The 15,687-nt window shown below is 33.9% G+C and overlaps 1 protein-coding gene across 2 annotated transcripts in view; it reads right to left on the minus strand.

The window, feature by feature from the left end:
* Positions 1-15,687, minus strand: part of DPYD (dihydropyrimidine dehydrogenase) — an 814,043-nt gene that overhangs the window by 460,143 nt on the left and 338,213 nt on the right. For both annotated transcript variants that reach the window (XM_079926015.1, XM_079926014.1), the window contains exons 9-10: positions 5,955-6,062; positions 4,064-4,233 (exon numbers count right to left, since the gene is read on the minus strand). In XM_079926015.1, coding sequence (XP_079782141.1) covers positions 4,064-4,233; positions 5,955-6,062 — 278 coding nt within the window. The remainder of the gene's footprint in view (positions 1-4,063; positions 4,234-5,954; positions 6,063-15,687) is intronic.

The raw sequence follows: 15,687 nt of genomic DNA on the forward strand, positions 1-15,687 counted from the left end.
TATGTTATTTCCAAATTCCATCAAAGAGCCAAAGCCCAATAAACAATATACATATTTGAGAAAAACTTTATCAATCTTCATTGACTTCAAAGAAACCAGTGTGATTGCAGTTTGTGTGTACTGGGGGTAAAAAGCATAGGAGGAATAGAAGAAATATCAAGAAATTGGGTTTGATATTAAATTCTTCGTATAGGTTGAAAATTTGTCTGAGAACATTCTTTCAAAACCTGTATCTTGAAGTAGAAGATATTGACTTACCAGTTTCATAAGTGTTAGCACTACCATGTCTTGGGCCTCTTTGATGTATACCAAATCAAGTAATTACATTTATCTAACTTGGAAACTATGAGCCTTTTTAATGCTAGAAGCCCTGGATGCTTATTCTCTCCAGAAAACATTTATTCCACAATTATTTGTTCAACACTTTTTATGTGGAATCCATTGTGCTAGGCAGGGGAAGAAAAAAGTGATGATCATGGCACCGTTCTCATAGAGCTCACAGCTCAGTAGTTTTAAGACCATGTAAACATTTTAGTTTCTTGTAAGCTAATAATAAGCATCCAAACATTTGTTCTTCTAGTTTTAATTAAGCCCCAGATCCGCTTGAGTTCCACTAAGCTCAACTGCAGGCATACGACAAGTTATCCCACCAACCCATTGCTTCCTCCCAATACTTTGATAAACACACTTCATCCCACCAAGCTTTGGCCTTCTGACTGAGCCATGCCTGGACTCTGATCCTTTCCTTCCTATAATGCAGCCGCTTTAACAGTTAGCCCCTGAATAGCCTCCCTGCTTCTGACCCAATCCCCTTAGTCAATTATCAGTAGAGCAGTCCTCTTAAAATTTAACTCAGATCTTGATGTTTGTCTGCTCAAAACAGTTCAGTTGTTTCCTCTTTCACTCAGTAAAAACTAAAGACCTTATGAACACTTACAAGACCTCACCACATACCGCCACATACTATCCTCTCATACTCTGTTCCAGTTACGCTGACTTTTTTTTTCTATTCCTAGAAGTCCAACAGCCTTCCTCAGTCAAGGGTGAATGCATTTACCTTGACATGGAACCTTTTTCTCCCAAATGTCTACATTCCCTCAATGTTTTCATCTCTATCCCCAAAGTCATCATATTAGAGAGGCATTCCTGGGCCATCCCATTTAAAATGGCAAGTCCTGGGCTTCCCTTGCGGTGCAGTGGTTGAGAGTCCGCCTGCTGATGCAGGGGACACGGGTTCCCGGTCTGGGAAGATCCCACATGCCGCAGAGCGGCTGGGCCCGTGAGCCATGGCCGCTGAGCCTGCGCGTCCGGAGCCTGTGCTCCGCAACGGGAGAGGCCACAACAGTGAGAGGCCTGTGCACCGCAAAAAAAATAAATAAATAAATAAATAAAATAAAATGGCAAGTCCTGTCTCCTCTTCCACCATAGCCTCTCCCCAAATTCACACTTTGTTTACTCCTATTTCAACTATTTTCTCCATTGCATTAACCACTGTTCAACATACATTTATGTGACAATTTATTTGTTTGGTTGAGTGTATTTCGTTACCAGGTATGAGCTCCATGAGGGCAAGAATTTCTATCTGACGTGTTCACTGCTGTATTCCAATTGCCTAAAGCAGTGCTTGATACACAGTGGATGCTCAATAAATGTAGGTTGATTAAACAAACAAAAAAACAAACAAGCAAACAAAACTTCTACCTTCTCAAGTAATTAATTATCTGGTCTCATTTTGTGTGTCTATGTGTGTTCTACTTATGCAGAAGAAATAGCCACTACTCATTTCTAGTGACCCTTGCCAATGGATGATGGCTATAATATAAAGCATGAAGTAAACTGACATTGCCATTCAGGGGTGTCTTCCCTTCCAACTTTCAAGATGCAGCCTTTCATAATGAAAACTTCTCTGACTTTCGATTTAGAAAAATAAGATTTAAAATATTTAGTTCAAAACATATTGCTCAAGCACTTATTCTTTGCTGAGGTCCTATGCTATGCATGAGGATACAAAGATGAATCAAATTAGCTTCTGTTTTTTTTATCTTAGGCAAGTCATTTTACTCCAGTATGGCTGTTTTCCTTTTATTTGTACCATGATAAGTTTGTACTAACTGATGCCTAAAATGGTGCTCCAGAGAGGGTGTGGAGAAAAGGGAACTCTCTTGCACTGTTGGTGGGAATGGAAATTGATACAGCCACTATGGAGAACAGTATGGAGGTTCCTTAAAAAACTAAAAATAGAAATACCATACGACCCAGCAATCCCACTACTGGGCATATACCCTGAGAAAACCATAATTCACAAAGAGTCATATACCAAAATGTTCATTGCAGCTCTATTTACAATAGCCAGGACATGGAAGCAACCTAAGTGTCCATCAACAGATGAATGGGTAAAGAAGATGTGGCACATATATACAATGGAATATTACTCAGCCATAAAAAGGAACGAAACTGAGTTATTTGTAGTGAGGTGGATGGACCTAGAGACTGTCATACAGAGTGAAGTAAGTCAGAAAGAGAAAAACAAATACCGTATGCTAACACATATATATGGAATCTAAAAAAGAAAGAAAATGGTCAGAAGAACCTAGGGGCAAGACAGGAATAAAGATGCAGACCTACTAGAGGATGGACTTGAGGACACAGGGAGGGGGAAGGGTAAGCTGGGATAAAGTGAGAGAGTGGCATAGACATATATACACTACCAAATGTAAAATCGATAGCTAGTGGGAAGCAGCCGCATAGCACAGGGAGATCAGCTCTGTGCTTTGTGACCACCTAGAGGGGTGGGATAGGGAGTGTGGGAGGGAGGGAGACGCAAGAGGGAAGAGATATGGGGACATATGTATATGTATAACTGATTCACTTTGTTATAAAGCAGAAACTAACACACCATTGTAAAGCAATTATACTCCAATAAAGATGTTTTAAAAAATAAATTAAATAAATAAATAATAAGTAAAATAAATGGTGCTCCAGAAAAAAGCTCCTATGGTTACAAGACTATCTCCACCTTGGATTTTGGAAAAGTCTGAAAGGGTAGAGTGGATGGAGAAAAACCTGGAGAATAAAGTTGACATTTTTAATTCAGTCATGAACCAGTGGTGACTCTGATATTTTAGTGAGATTGATCTGTAATGTGGTTAGTCTATATGTGACAAATTACCTATTGACTACAGTTATAATTCTTTCCTAGAATAGAGACTCCAAATATGTTCAGGCATTCTAAAGCAAATCAAATTCATAATACTGATTTGGATAAAATGAGTAATTTATCTTTCTATAAATACATTTGGTTCTTGTTCTCAGAACTAATACCCTTTATAAGGCATTATCTTCCTTAACGTTAAAATTTGAGAAGTCTGTGGTACATGTACCCAGCTGATGTTTCACCCAAGATTAGTCACCAGTCACCTGTTAGAATGAAATGATTTTAAATCTGTCATTTTTAGTAAGTTAACTAATTATTAATTCTAAGTAATGCTTACATTAGAGCTCTTTTAAGAAATAAATGGAAATCTCTTCATTCTACTGCCTTCATAGCAGAATGAATTAACTATAAGTATTATATATATCTATATCTATATATAGATAGAGATAGATATAGATATAGATATCTTTGAATGCAGCTTGTAAATGTGACTTATGGAAAATTCCGAATGTCTCTAATTACCACATTCTCCTAATTAATATCCATATATTTTGTGAAGAGTATCTAGTATTTGGATATGCAAGACTTAGCACATTCCACTGTTACTAGTTAAATACAGTACCTTTCAAAGATATTAACCCTGAGAATACAATACACAAGAAGCACTTGTGTATTGACAAAGATAAACTTCTCATTGTCTCCAAATCAGTATTATAAAATAATTTTCTTTTACTTTGAATGTCTGTACTAGAAAAAGCAACTATGGGTAACCCAGAAATTTTTAAATGTGCATCTCACAACCTGAGGAACATTCTAATGATTTAAACTAGGAGACTGCATATTAACAGTTTTACATCTTCTAAAATTTGTTGCATGACAACTCCATATTTTCTGATGGTTCCATTTTACCTCCTCAGGGACAGCTCTTATATGAACAAAGCCTTTTCTGAAGACGATGAACACTCGGCGGGCTCCACAACGTAAAGCAGATGTTGCACAGTCGAAAGCTGTGTCTCCAGCTCCGAGTACAATCACGGCTCCCCGTATCGATGGCAATGGAGAGTGACAGGCACACATTCCTGAATGATGAAAGGAAAACCCCATTTTCAAGTAGAGAAACCATTTCTGCATGACAGCTCAAAAGATACTTGTACTCAAAGCAGTGTAAAATTGCATCTTGCAGTTTTCGAGGATGGAGTGTCACTATCAAATTATTCTGCTTCATTGAAAGACAGTTTTATTCCCACTTTAAAAATATGCTCATACATGTAATTTCATAGTCAATACCTTTAACTTCTTTTTTTCCTTCTAGAAGGATAGCTATAACACATTTTGAAGAGTTTGGGTCATAATAAACTGGAATCAATCAATTTAAACTCTGTCAAAGTTGTGATATGTATTTTTAACTTATTGTCATTAAATTTGTTTGTTAGAAGAAAAAAAGTGATCCTTGTGATCTGAGTTAATAATTTGCAATATTTCATTAAAACCTTTTATTTAGAAATCATCTTATAAGATTTCTAACATATAGCCCTGCTGTATAGTATATTTAGTAAATTTGGAAAATTAACATGCTGAATACGTTCCCTTTATGTAACTGAAGAATTTCTGAGAACTATTTTCTTGAAATAGTTAAAATAAAACTTTCTCCCTTTCACTGCTTTTTTCCTGGTTTTGTTTGTAAAACTGAGCAATAAAAGAAATATGACTCTCCAAGTGAACATTTCTCAACAGTATTTATATGAATATTTGATGTCCACATGAAGACTCTTTAAAAAGTAAAATGCAGGTGTTCGTTATGTATTAGGTAGCGCTGTATTATTGGATTAAATAAAACTGTTGACAAGATAAATTACTATAATTTTTGAAATGGCACCACAGATAGCATAATCATTTTGCTTGAAAGAGTTTGTATTTGGGATTACATAATTAGCCTTTTGTAATTCTCAAATACATGCTATGTGTACAATGATCTTCCCTAGCAAGCATCGTGTTCTCTTGCAAGGAAGAGGATGAAGATGTTACACAACTTTAGCTGTAAAGTTCTACAGATTGATCTAAGAGAGAAAGTTTCTAATCTTTTTCAATTTTAGGAGAATAAATGTAGATTCTTATCTTTTCCATATGTAACTGATGTTAGAATATCTGAAGTTCAGAATTCTTTAAAAATATATATTTAAAGGAGTTTGACTATCGGGTTTTAGTGAATATATTATAGCTTCTTTAAGACTAAGATGATGATTCTAGCCCAGTCAAAGCAGAGGACAGGCATAGCTTCCAGTTGTTCTTCCTTTGGTGTGTGAAGTGATTTCACACAGAGACTAGGTATTAGGGTATCCATCAAAGTGTTTTGTTTTAATTTCATAAAACTGTGGTTCAAGAAGAGACTGAATCTTTCTGCTGGTGTGGATACAAATCATGGAAGACATGATCACTTGTCCTATTTTAAACAAAAAAATAAAACAGTTCCCAAAGTGAAGTTCCTGCCTTTTCTTTTAAGAACATCTTCTGATGTTTGTTAAGGACACTCTTATTTTGAAGCAACTTTTCATAATGCAGTTTAGACCTGTATACAACACAGTGAAAAATCCTTATGATGATGTTTGATTGGGAGGATGGACAAATAGATGATTCTGGCTAACAGTAATGTCAGATTTTTTTTTTTTTTCATTTTACATTGGTGTTATAAAAGGATGAGCTGGAGATCTGGACAATTTCCTACTGAGTCTGGACTTAATATATATTCATAATACACATAACAACATAGGTAACATTAGAAACAGAAGACAGTATGTGATACCTGCTTTACTGCTTTTGGCTACAAGTGGCAGAAAGTCTTTGGATGTATAAAACCCCTGGTCCTGTGTCAGGCCTTGGAAGATGTGATCCTTTTTGGGTTCTGGCAAACCTAAGTAAAAAAATTTATAAAATGTCATTAGAAGGAGGACTGACTTTTTCTACTGACTATTAGAAAGAAAGTAGAAAGCTGTAATCATTAAGATAATGTGGTTCTTAGAGGAAAAAAAATCTATAAGCAAATTAACATAAAAGAATGTACATAACACAATGTAACAGACCTCAGAGTATACCTTTAATACATAACTAAGAATACATCATAAATCACACATTCATGTGCACATGTACATATACAGAAACATGGATACTCACATACAGTGTTAAGGGGAAAATCAGGTTATATTCTTTCCTCATGTCATAAATAAAAGTAAATTTCTGGTGTATTAAAGTGCTAAATATAAAAAATTCATCACAAAACCTAAAAGAAAATATGGATATATGTTTATCTAGTTCCTGAATATGGAAGGTCTTTCTAAGGGGGTGGGGGGAGACTAAAAAATTTCGAAGGAAAAAAAAGTGTTTTACCACAAAAATTCAGCTAGTTTTACACTTCAAAAATATTATAAACAAATTAAATGCCAAGTGATTAGCTAGAAGAATATTTTAACAAATAAAATGTCTTTTCTACATAAAGACATTTCTCAGTTTTAATGAGGAACATATTAACTTTTCAATAGAAGCATAAGCAAAGGGTAACAAAAATTGGGATAACAAAAAACATAGTTTATAAGCACCAAAAATCTTAAATCCCCTAGTAATTTAAGAGCTGCAAGTTAAAACAATGAGATATGATTTCTCCTCTACTAAAAAGTAAAGGGTTTAAGAAAATTACACTATATGGCAAGGTTAAAGATGAGATTTGTTATGCTCTTTTGGTAGAAATTTGGTAGAAACTGGTGCCTAATTCTAAAAAACAGTTTGGAATCTATCATAAGAAAATACTAAGACATGCAAATAAAGGTTTGATGTACAAAAACGGTCAGTGCAAAAAAAAGATAAGAGAGAAACAGAAAGGGTGGAGGAATATCAAAATGCCAACAGAATGAATAATCCAGTTTTACTTTAAGAGATGAAAAAATGACAGAACAAAATGCAGCCATTAAAACAAACATTTGAAAAATGTGGTAACAGATTGTAGTCAAAATACAGTGTTAAATAAACTAGCAGGACATAAAACACTGTGTATAGTATGATTTAAGTTTTATAAAAATATATAAACTATATAATCTGAACAGTAATCATTTCTGGTAGTGGGATTGTGGATATTCTGGGTTTTTAAAAATTATTTCCTTATTTTCCAAATGTTCTATAACATGCATGTATCAACTAGTTAGGAAATAATTGCCAACAGTTTGAAAAGAATATGAATAGTTGGTTAAAATGTTTTCAAACTACAAATGAAGCAAATCTGATAGCTTTCACCCCACTACAGGAAAGCTTTTCATCTCAATTCCATAAGGGGGAAATTTATAGTTTAATGTTATTTACTATCCAAATCTCAGTCTACCAATAGGCCATTCCAGAGAAATAGTAGTTTATTTCATAGTTAAATGAAAGCCAATGGTAGCTGCTGGTAGACACACAGAGTAAAAAGCATGGCCCCAGAGATGAGTTTGTTGTGTGCGATAAGGTTGATACTGTATCTGACCTGAAAACTGAAGGTGCTGGTGGATTGAGCGCATAGCCAGCAATAAACCACTGCTGTCCTTTCAAATTAAATCAAACATTTTTCTTTCCTGTCTAGCACCTCTTTCATTTCCTCCCCCCCCCAAAAGATTTGCCCTTTGTTTTTAGGTTATTTTAAGACCATTTTTTTAAAATTATTTTAATTATCTAAGAAAGTTAGGCAAGTCATTTGACTGGTCTTTGCTCTGGCTTCTCTATAAACAAAATGGGGATAATTTTATTTCTTCATTTTCTGACACGGAGGAATATCCCTTAGTCTATTTGTAACATGGAAACGATTACATAAATGTGTGGTTATATATATTAATGGAATTCTTTTCAAAGGGCTGAGATGGGGGTGGTTACAGTTACATAAATATAGCTGAATATGTACTTGAAGATTCTAATGACAAAACAATTTTTCTTGAAAGCTGTTAAAAGATGATTGTAGTTTAAGCTATATTTGATTAGACAAACCAACATGTGTCATTTTATATATATATATAAAATATATATATTTAAATAATAAGGACCTGTCTTCCCTTTGATATTACTATACTTTAGAGACTGCATATGTTCTATGGTACTTCATTTTCCCATTTTCCTGTTAAAAAAACACAACAAGGAAAACAATTTGAAGGGTTTTGCAATTTCAAGGTGATGTGATAAGCAAAAACCTTTAAGACAGATCAAAAACAAAGCACAGAGAATATAAGTGGTGGATAAGAATTCTACAGTTTCTGGTAATGAAGTCTAAGATCCTTCCTTTACTAATCCCTAATCTGAGCTTTTTCATTACTTGCCATGGTTAAGGTAAAAGGGAGATTTACATCTGTGCTTATTTTCTATAGACCCATTGCTAAAATAACTGTTATATAAAGAAATGCAAGGCATTCGTATTAAACACACCACCTGACTCATAGAGATGATGTTTTCTCTCCTGAAAGAATTATTTCACAAGAAAAAAGCTTCGGTAAAATTTAGATTTCATTTTTTCACTTGAATCATACACTGACAAGGACAACTGAGTTTCCTGTGCTTTCACCCCACTCTGCATTTATCACTATAATGAATTTAACATTTACTGGGTCAGATTCTCCCTGTAAATGTTCAAGAGGGCACCAGCTAAATGTTCTGACCTATAGATACTGGCTTGAGGACAGGAAAAATGAGCCAGTAACTGGATGGGATGATTATGATTGGGTTATCTCTGCAGCCTATTTAGCCACACCTCAAGTCATGCTCACTTTTAGATTCCCAGTGTCCAGGGAGCGCTTCTCCCCTACCTGGGTGGCAGATCATCTATTAGGACCATGTATCTGAAGTTCTGCTCACGTACTCTTTGGCAGTCCAGCCCAGCTGGCAGAAGTACCCTATTCTCTGCTAACTATGATGCTGCTGGGTAATTAGGAACAGGGTCTTTGTCATCAGACAGAGTTTGGTGTGAGTTCTACCTCTCCCATTTATCTGATTGTGATCTTCTGTAAGTTCCTATGACGGTTAGTTTTATGTGTACATAGCTAAGTACACACATCAAATTATCCAATCAAACACTAATCCAGGTATTACCGTGAAGGCACTTGATTGATGTGGTTAATATCTATAATCAGTTGATTTTAAGTAAAGGAGATTACCTCAATAATCTGGATAAAGTTCATCCAATCAGTCCAAAGGTCTTAAGAAAAAATTGAGGTTTCCTTAAGGAAGAACAAATTCTGTCTGTCTGCTGGCCTGGCCTACAGATTTTAGATTTGACAGCTCTCTCAATTGCATAAGCCAATTCCTTGAAATAAATCATACCACTCAATCTATCTATCTATCTGTCTATCTATCTATTTATCTATTTTATATATCTCTTAAAGGCTTTATCTTTCTAGAGAGCCCTGAAACAATTAATTAATTGCTCTGATCTTCTACCTCTGCATTTCTAAAACAGAGATAATAATTATATTTCTCTTCTCTCATAGATGTGTCTATCTATTTATCTATCCATACATATATATATAAAGCATTGGGACCTGGCACATAGTGAATGCTCAATAAACACTATCTATTAATATTAAGATAGGTTTATTATTCTGTAGTTTATAATTTTTATTTCAAATTCCACATCTCGTGGCAAGGAAGAATAAATCTTAAATCAAAGTAAGGTATTAAAACCTTAGCAAATTTAAACAAAGTGCTACAAAAGAAGAAAAATGAAGCAACCTTAAGTGAAATATGAAAGATAATGAAACTTGCAAATACCCATCTATCAAAGGAAGATTTCCCTGAGAGTAGGTGGCATATTAATAAATAAGGTATGTGTCTATACCAGGATGATTTCAAAATGACACTGAAATGACTTTTTAATTCACCTTTCAGTGGGAAGAAGGAGGTTTATGAATAAAGAGGAATTGACAAAGATTTGACAAACAAAACAGCTCAGGGTAATATACGTATAGTGTTCTTTGTCTTTCAAGGAGGCCAGATAGTTTCTTTGTTCCCCTAGAATAGTTACTGAAGTTTTTGGTGTTTCAGCATGCATTTTTACAAAGGTATACAAAGGAACACGTTCTTAAGACGTACTGAAAGATTATCATTTTCAAGTTCTCCAAAAAGAAAAGAAAGAAAGAAAATGTTGCTTATACTACAGAAAATCTAACTTAACATGTATTGATTACTTATAGGCACTGTTTTAAGTGCCTGACATATAGGTAGGTGATTTTTATATACTAACTCATTTAATTCTCAAAACAACTCTAAAAGACAACTCACATTATTATCTGCATTTTAGATATGAGGAAACTGAGGCACATAAAGATTAAGTAACTTTGCTGAAGGTCATAGAACAAGTAAGTAGTAATGCCAATTTCTAACCTGGATGGTCTGGCTGTAGAGTGTATGCTTTAACTTCAAAATGCTGCCTTTGCCATGTATAAGGTTATAATTAAGCCCTGTTATAATGTGTTGCTACATAACAAGTGATGTCTAAAGTAATCATTCAACGTATATGTATTAAGTTTCACTGTAAGGCTATGGATACGCATACAACACAGAATGTTCCAATCTAGTGGTAGAGAAAAGACTGGCTGCTTCTCTGGGCTGCATCTTTCTTTTGAGATTCTTTTCTCTAGCACAATTCCTCTCTAAAATGTCTTCCTTCTTAACTGCATTCCCCTTGGGTATCTGCTGGTTATTTTTCAATATTTGATATTCTTTGAAATCTGTATTTTTGCTTTGTTTCCAAAGCACCTCCCTCTGAAACAACTACAGAATATACAACAGCAGTGTATTTAGTAAATTCTTTGTACTCATATTAAGTTCTGCACAACTTCAATTAACATTAACAAGATATTAAATATTCTGTTTTGTGTTATCATCTAGTAAGTAATAGATGAGGAATAAGTCTCTAAGGCTCAGTCTTCATAGCTATTGTAGGACGTGTTTAAGAATTTCTCAGATTTTATAATGTCTGCATGTGTTACTTTACTGGGTCAACTCATTCAGTGTTAATTGAATTGAGCAACAATTTGTGTGACGCCTCTCATTCTTGAAGGCATTCACTTGAATGACAGCTAAGCCGTCATGCGGAAGATGGTGATCAGACAGACATGTCACGGGAGACAGCCTCACACATCCCACAGAAGTGGAGAAGACAGCACAGAACATTGTGAGACTGCCTCAGGTTCCTGGCTTACGGAAATGGGCAACGTTCTAGTATTCTGAACTCTCTCTGCAGGTATACTGTCTTGTTATTTCACACGAGTGCTTTTTCAATAAGAAGATTTTAGTAGACATATAAAATCCCTCTGATTATGTCCTACTCTCAAGTTTACTGGCTGAGCACAGCAAAATGTAGTTGATGGCAAATGTCCTAAGTTTTTCACTTTTCCAAGTACTTTTGTGTCTGAGATTTTGCTGTCTTCTCAAAGAAGAAAGCACGTTGTGTGATCTCAATCCTCATTGCTAAGCCTGGTTTGGGGAATGGTGCTGCATGAGGAAGAATATTAACATGTGAAGATTAAACATGGATTCATTAAACAAACCCTCACTAAGGGACACGAGGCTATCTACCACAGCTATGCAGTTGTATCTTTGTAAGAAATGTCCCTGTGTAACCATTGTTTTTCTTTATTTTTGTTTATTAAATCTTTTAAAAATATCTTAATGCCAACTGACTTATTTCTATCATTTGTAAATACAGCGTACTGAATAAGAGTGAAAGCTCTAAAACTTTCTGTGTTAAAATTCTCATTCTAGCTCTTACTAGCCATTGACCTTGGGCAAGTAAATTATTCTTTCTGGGCAGCAGCAGCCTCATCATAGGATTGTTAGGAGAGTAAAATGAAAACAATATATGTAAAGCTCTTTGCATAGATGTGAAATAAACGTTTCCTTTTATTTGCATTTTCTCCCTATATTTCTCCCTATATCTCATTATATTTGTTTGATATAATGAAAGGACACATTCGGATAGACATAAATTAAATGTTCATCTAATCCATCATATACACAATTCACACTGTTGCACATTTAAGCGGGCAGTGTTGGACAGATTTGTTAGAATGAAAGGCTGTGGTAAGACAAGGGTATTCCTCTAACCTCATTCATTCTACAGACTACAATGGACGCAAACCATACGTGCTTCAAGACCAGGAAATAGCAAGGTTAAGACCCTCTATTGGTTAAGGCATCATTCAAATTGCAGCAGTTAGTTAACATCCTGCCTCAGAGACCGCTGACCTAGGATTCTGGAGAACTGGGTTCTAGTCTCATTATATCCCCTTTCTAGCTGTACTTGGGTAAAATTACTTTTAATACTGTGGCTGTCAAATTCCTTTATTTTATCTAATTATGTTTTATTAAGCTATAATTGACATATATTAGTTTCAGGTGTACAACATAAAGATTCAGTATTTGTATATATTGCAAAATGATTACCACAGTAAATCGAGCTAACTGCCTTGATTGGAACGAAGATATCTCTGACTTATGTACAGGGTTGCTCTGAAATGAGGTGGAAAAGTACACATAAAAGCACTCTGGTAAATCTAAAAACCATTCAAATGTAAATCATTATTACTGTCTTGGGTAAAATATAAAAACTATGGAAAATAAAGACTCACATTATAAAAGATTCATAGTATACACTTTCACAAACAGAAGATACTGCAATTAATCATAAGAAGATATTTAAATGGCTGTACATGGATATGTAAATGTAGGTATAACTCATAAATACATGTATTATGGATATATGTGTTTATATACTTACTAGAAAAAGTAAACTATTTCGATATCAAGCCCAAACAGTTGAGATTACAATATGGAAATAAAATATTCTTTTCAAGGGCCTAAGCATTCCACAATTTCACAATGGATTATAAAGTTCTTCATCTGTCACTTAAAGATCACTTATATGACTCAAAGGATTTACTTCCAAGGGAAAACAGTGCCGTAAGGGTTATCATTCTAAGATCTATATATGGATTAGAAAGAGAACAGATCAATGATGCCCTATTGTGATTCTTTTCTCAATAAAACTCCCCATCTTTTTCTGACAACCCACTGTAAATGCGTTTAGCTCTTGGGTGTTCAGACTGAATTCAGAAAGAGTGGAGTGATTCAATATAACACATATGAAATCAGATCACCATATATCACAATAGTATTCATTTCATTGATTTTTCAAATCCCCATTAAATATCTGTTCTGTATAACTGCTGTCTAGTCTCTCTCTCTCTATATATATGACCACAAGAATAAATTGTATGGATCACATAATTCGTTAGAGCATAACAAGATGAAGACTCTTAAAAAATGTTATGAATGAAATCACCATCTCAAATCATATTTTTTCCCATTACACAAGGTATTTTTCTATACAGAAACATATAACAATAATGACATCCAGACCTAAGAGGAGTAAAGAACACTCATACAATTTTGAAAATCGGAGAGACGCTGAACTAAGATCTTCTTTTTGTATTTAATTATGAAAACAGTATAATTTTAAAAGCATTGGAGAAGAGAATAAAATAAACAAATGCAATAATTCCTATGAAGTTACAAACGTATTTCAGTTTGCTTCTATGATTTCATGTAGAAAATATGTATAAGTTCTATTATACCAACGAGATCAGTTCATAAAATTTCATATTAGAGCTTAATATCAGGCTCCAATTTAGAGTTTTCATGGTGACAGAAAATATAAACATATTAATAAAGCAATGTGTTCACAAGATCAACACATGTGAAGTAAATTGAATCTAAGTGGTTAAAATTCTTCTAGAGGATTTTTAATCTGTAATAAAATATCTAGCAATTTCATATAACAAAATGAGAATAAGATTCACTATGCATTTGTAGTCTCATAATTTTTACTCCTTTTACACATTTGGAAAAAATAGAGAGAGAGAGACCTTATTTTAATTAATAAAATATTGTCCAAGAACTCAAAGACAGATAAAATATCCTTGAGTGTTTTCTACTTTCCTGATAAATAACTTCTATATTCAGGATCCACCTTATCTATTGTTCTTTCTATATAAAGGGACATATGAAGGAAACAAAACAACAAAATTCTGGACCAAAAAAAAGAAGCTGAACTATTTTTCTTTATATTTTTGTAATCCAATTTTCTTGTAATTAGCAGAAGTTATTTTACTAATTAAAATTTAATTTTAATATAAAAATAAGATCTCATTAAAATCCCTCTTCTAGACAACATGTTAATGTAATTTTCTTCTTCTGTCACAAAATTATACATATCCCTTTGATTTTTGGTATTATTTATTAAAGTGTGCTTTATCTCTTGGGCTTTTTCTATTTGTTTTCCTCCCTTCTCTTTTCTCTGTTTCTCATTCTCATTTGGCTTTTGCTATAAAACAATTTCCTTAAATTTTAATCCTCACATCATGAAGTAAGGGTAAGCAAAAAAATTCAAAGAATATGCCTCAGGGGAAGATTTTTTTTTCTTAATGACTGGAATTCTTAGATGGTGTTAGAAAATTACTATTTAGCACTATGTAAGTATACTATATTCCAAAGTAAAGAAATCATTAATAATAAAATACTAAAAAGGAACAGTTATATTACAAAATAAATCTACCAGGCTTACAAAGAAAACAAATTTGCTACAGCTACCTGCTGTGGAGATGAGGCAGTAATCTCAACAGCAGGAAATAAAAGAGAAGAGAGGAGAAAAATACAAAAGCACAGACATTAAAAAAGTAATTAAAACACTTATCTCCATCGACATACATTACGGAAAAAAACCCTCAACCAACCACCTAAAACCATACTTTATTGAACTGCACAGCAGGAAATAGCATTAAAGCTGCCACCGTAAACACACATTCTGTAGAAGGGAGAACACCCCTTTAAAAATGTAATCTCAAAAGTATTACTAATGTGTTAATCACCAGTAAATATACCATACATTCATTGTATTGTATTAGCTACTTTCTCAAAGGTATTTATTAATTGTACTTCTAAATTTTTTACTCAAATAAATTCTTAAATATACGTACTGGTAACCTCTTTATTTGTAATCGTTCTAATGAATTTTACAGCTATATTGTGAGGCTAAAGTATTCTGTATATCAAAAACTTTATGTAAAAATTTTTAATATAATATGCATTTATAATAGATAATGCAGTTAAACTGTTTTCTTTAAAGCCAAACTAATCTTTGCTATAGTACTGAAATAAAAAGAGTGAAACACAATGCAAGAGTTGAGGTCATGGATTAAAACTGAAATGAAAGCTAAGAATCATTCTGAATTACCCAAGTATGCTCTGGCCTTCAGAGCTCTGCAAAGTGAAACAATACAAGTCTGAGGAAGCAAGTGGCAGACCTTAAAATAAAGATCATGCACCAAATGTGCTTGGTGACTCTCTCAGCTGCTGAAACTTGTTTCTGCATCTACCTGATTCTCCCCAGGCATGTCTGTGAAACAATGGAGAGCTGCCTGATTCAGAATCAAAAGACTTCTAATGGCCTCCTGACCTTTACTTTTTAGCTATTA

Source organism: Stenella coeruleoalba (genome assembly GCF_951394435.1).
Source record: "Stenella coeruleoalba genome assembly, chromosome: 1".
Classification (NCBI taxonomy): Eukaryota; Metazoa; Chordata; class Mammalia; order Artiodactyla; family Delphinidae; genus Stenella; species Stenella coeruleoalba.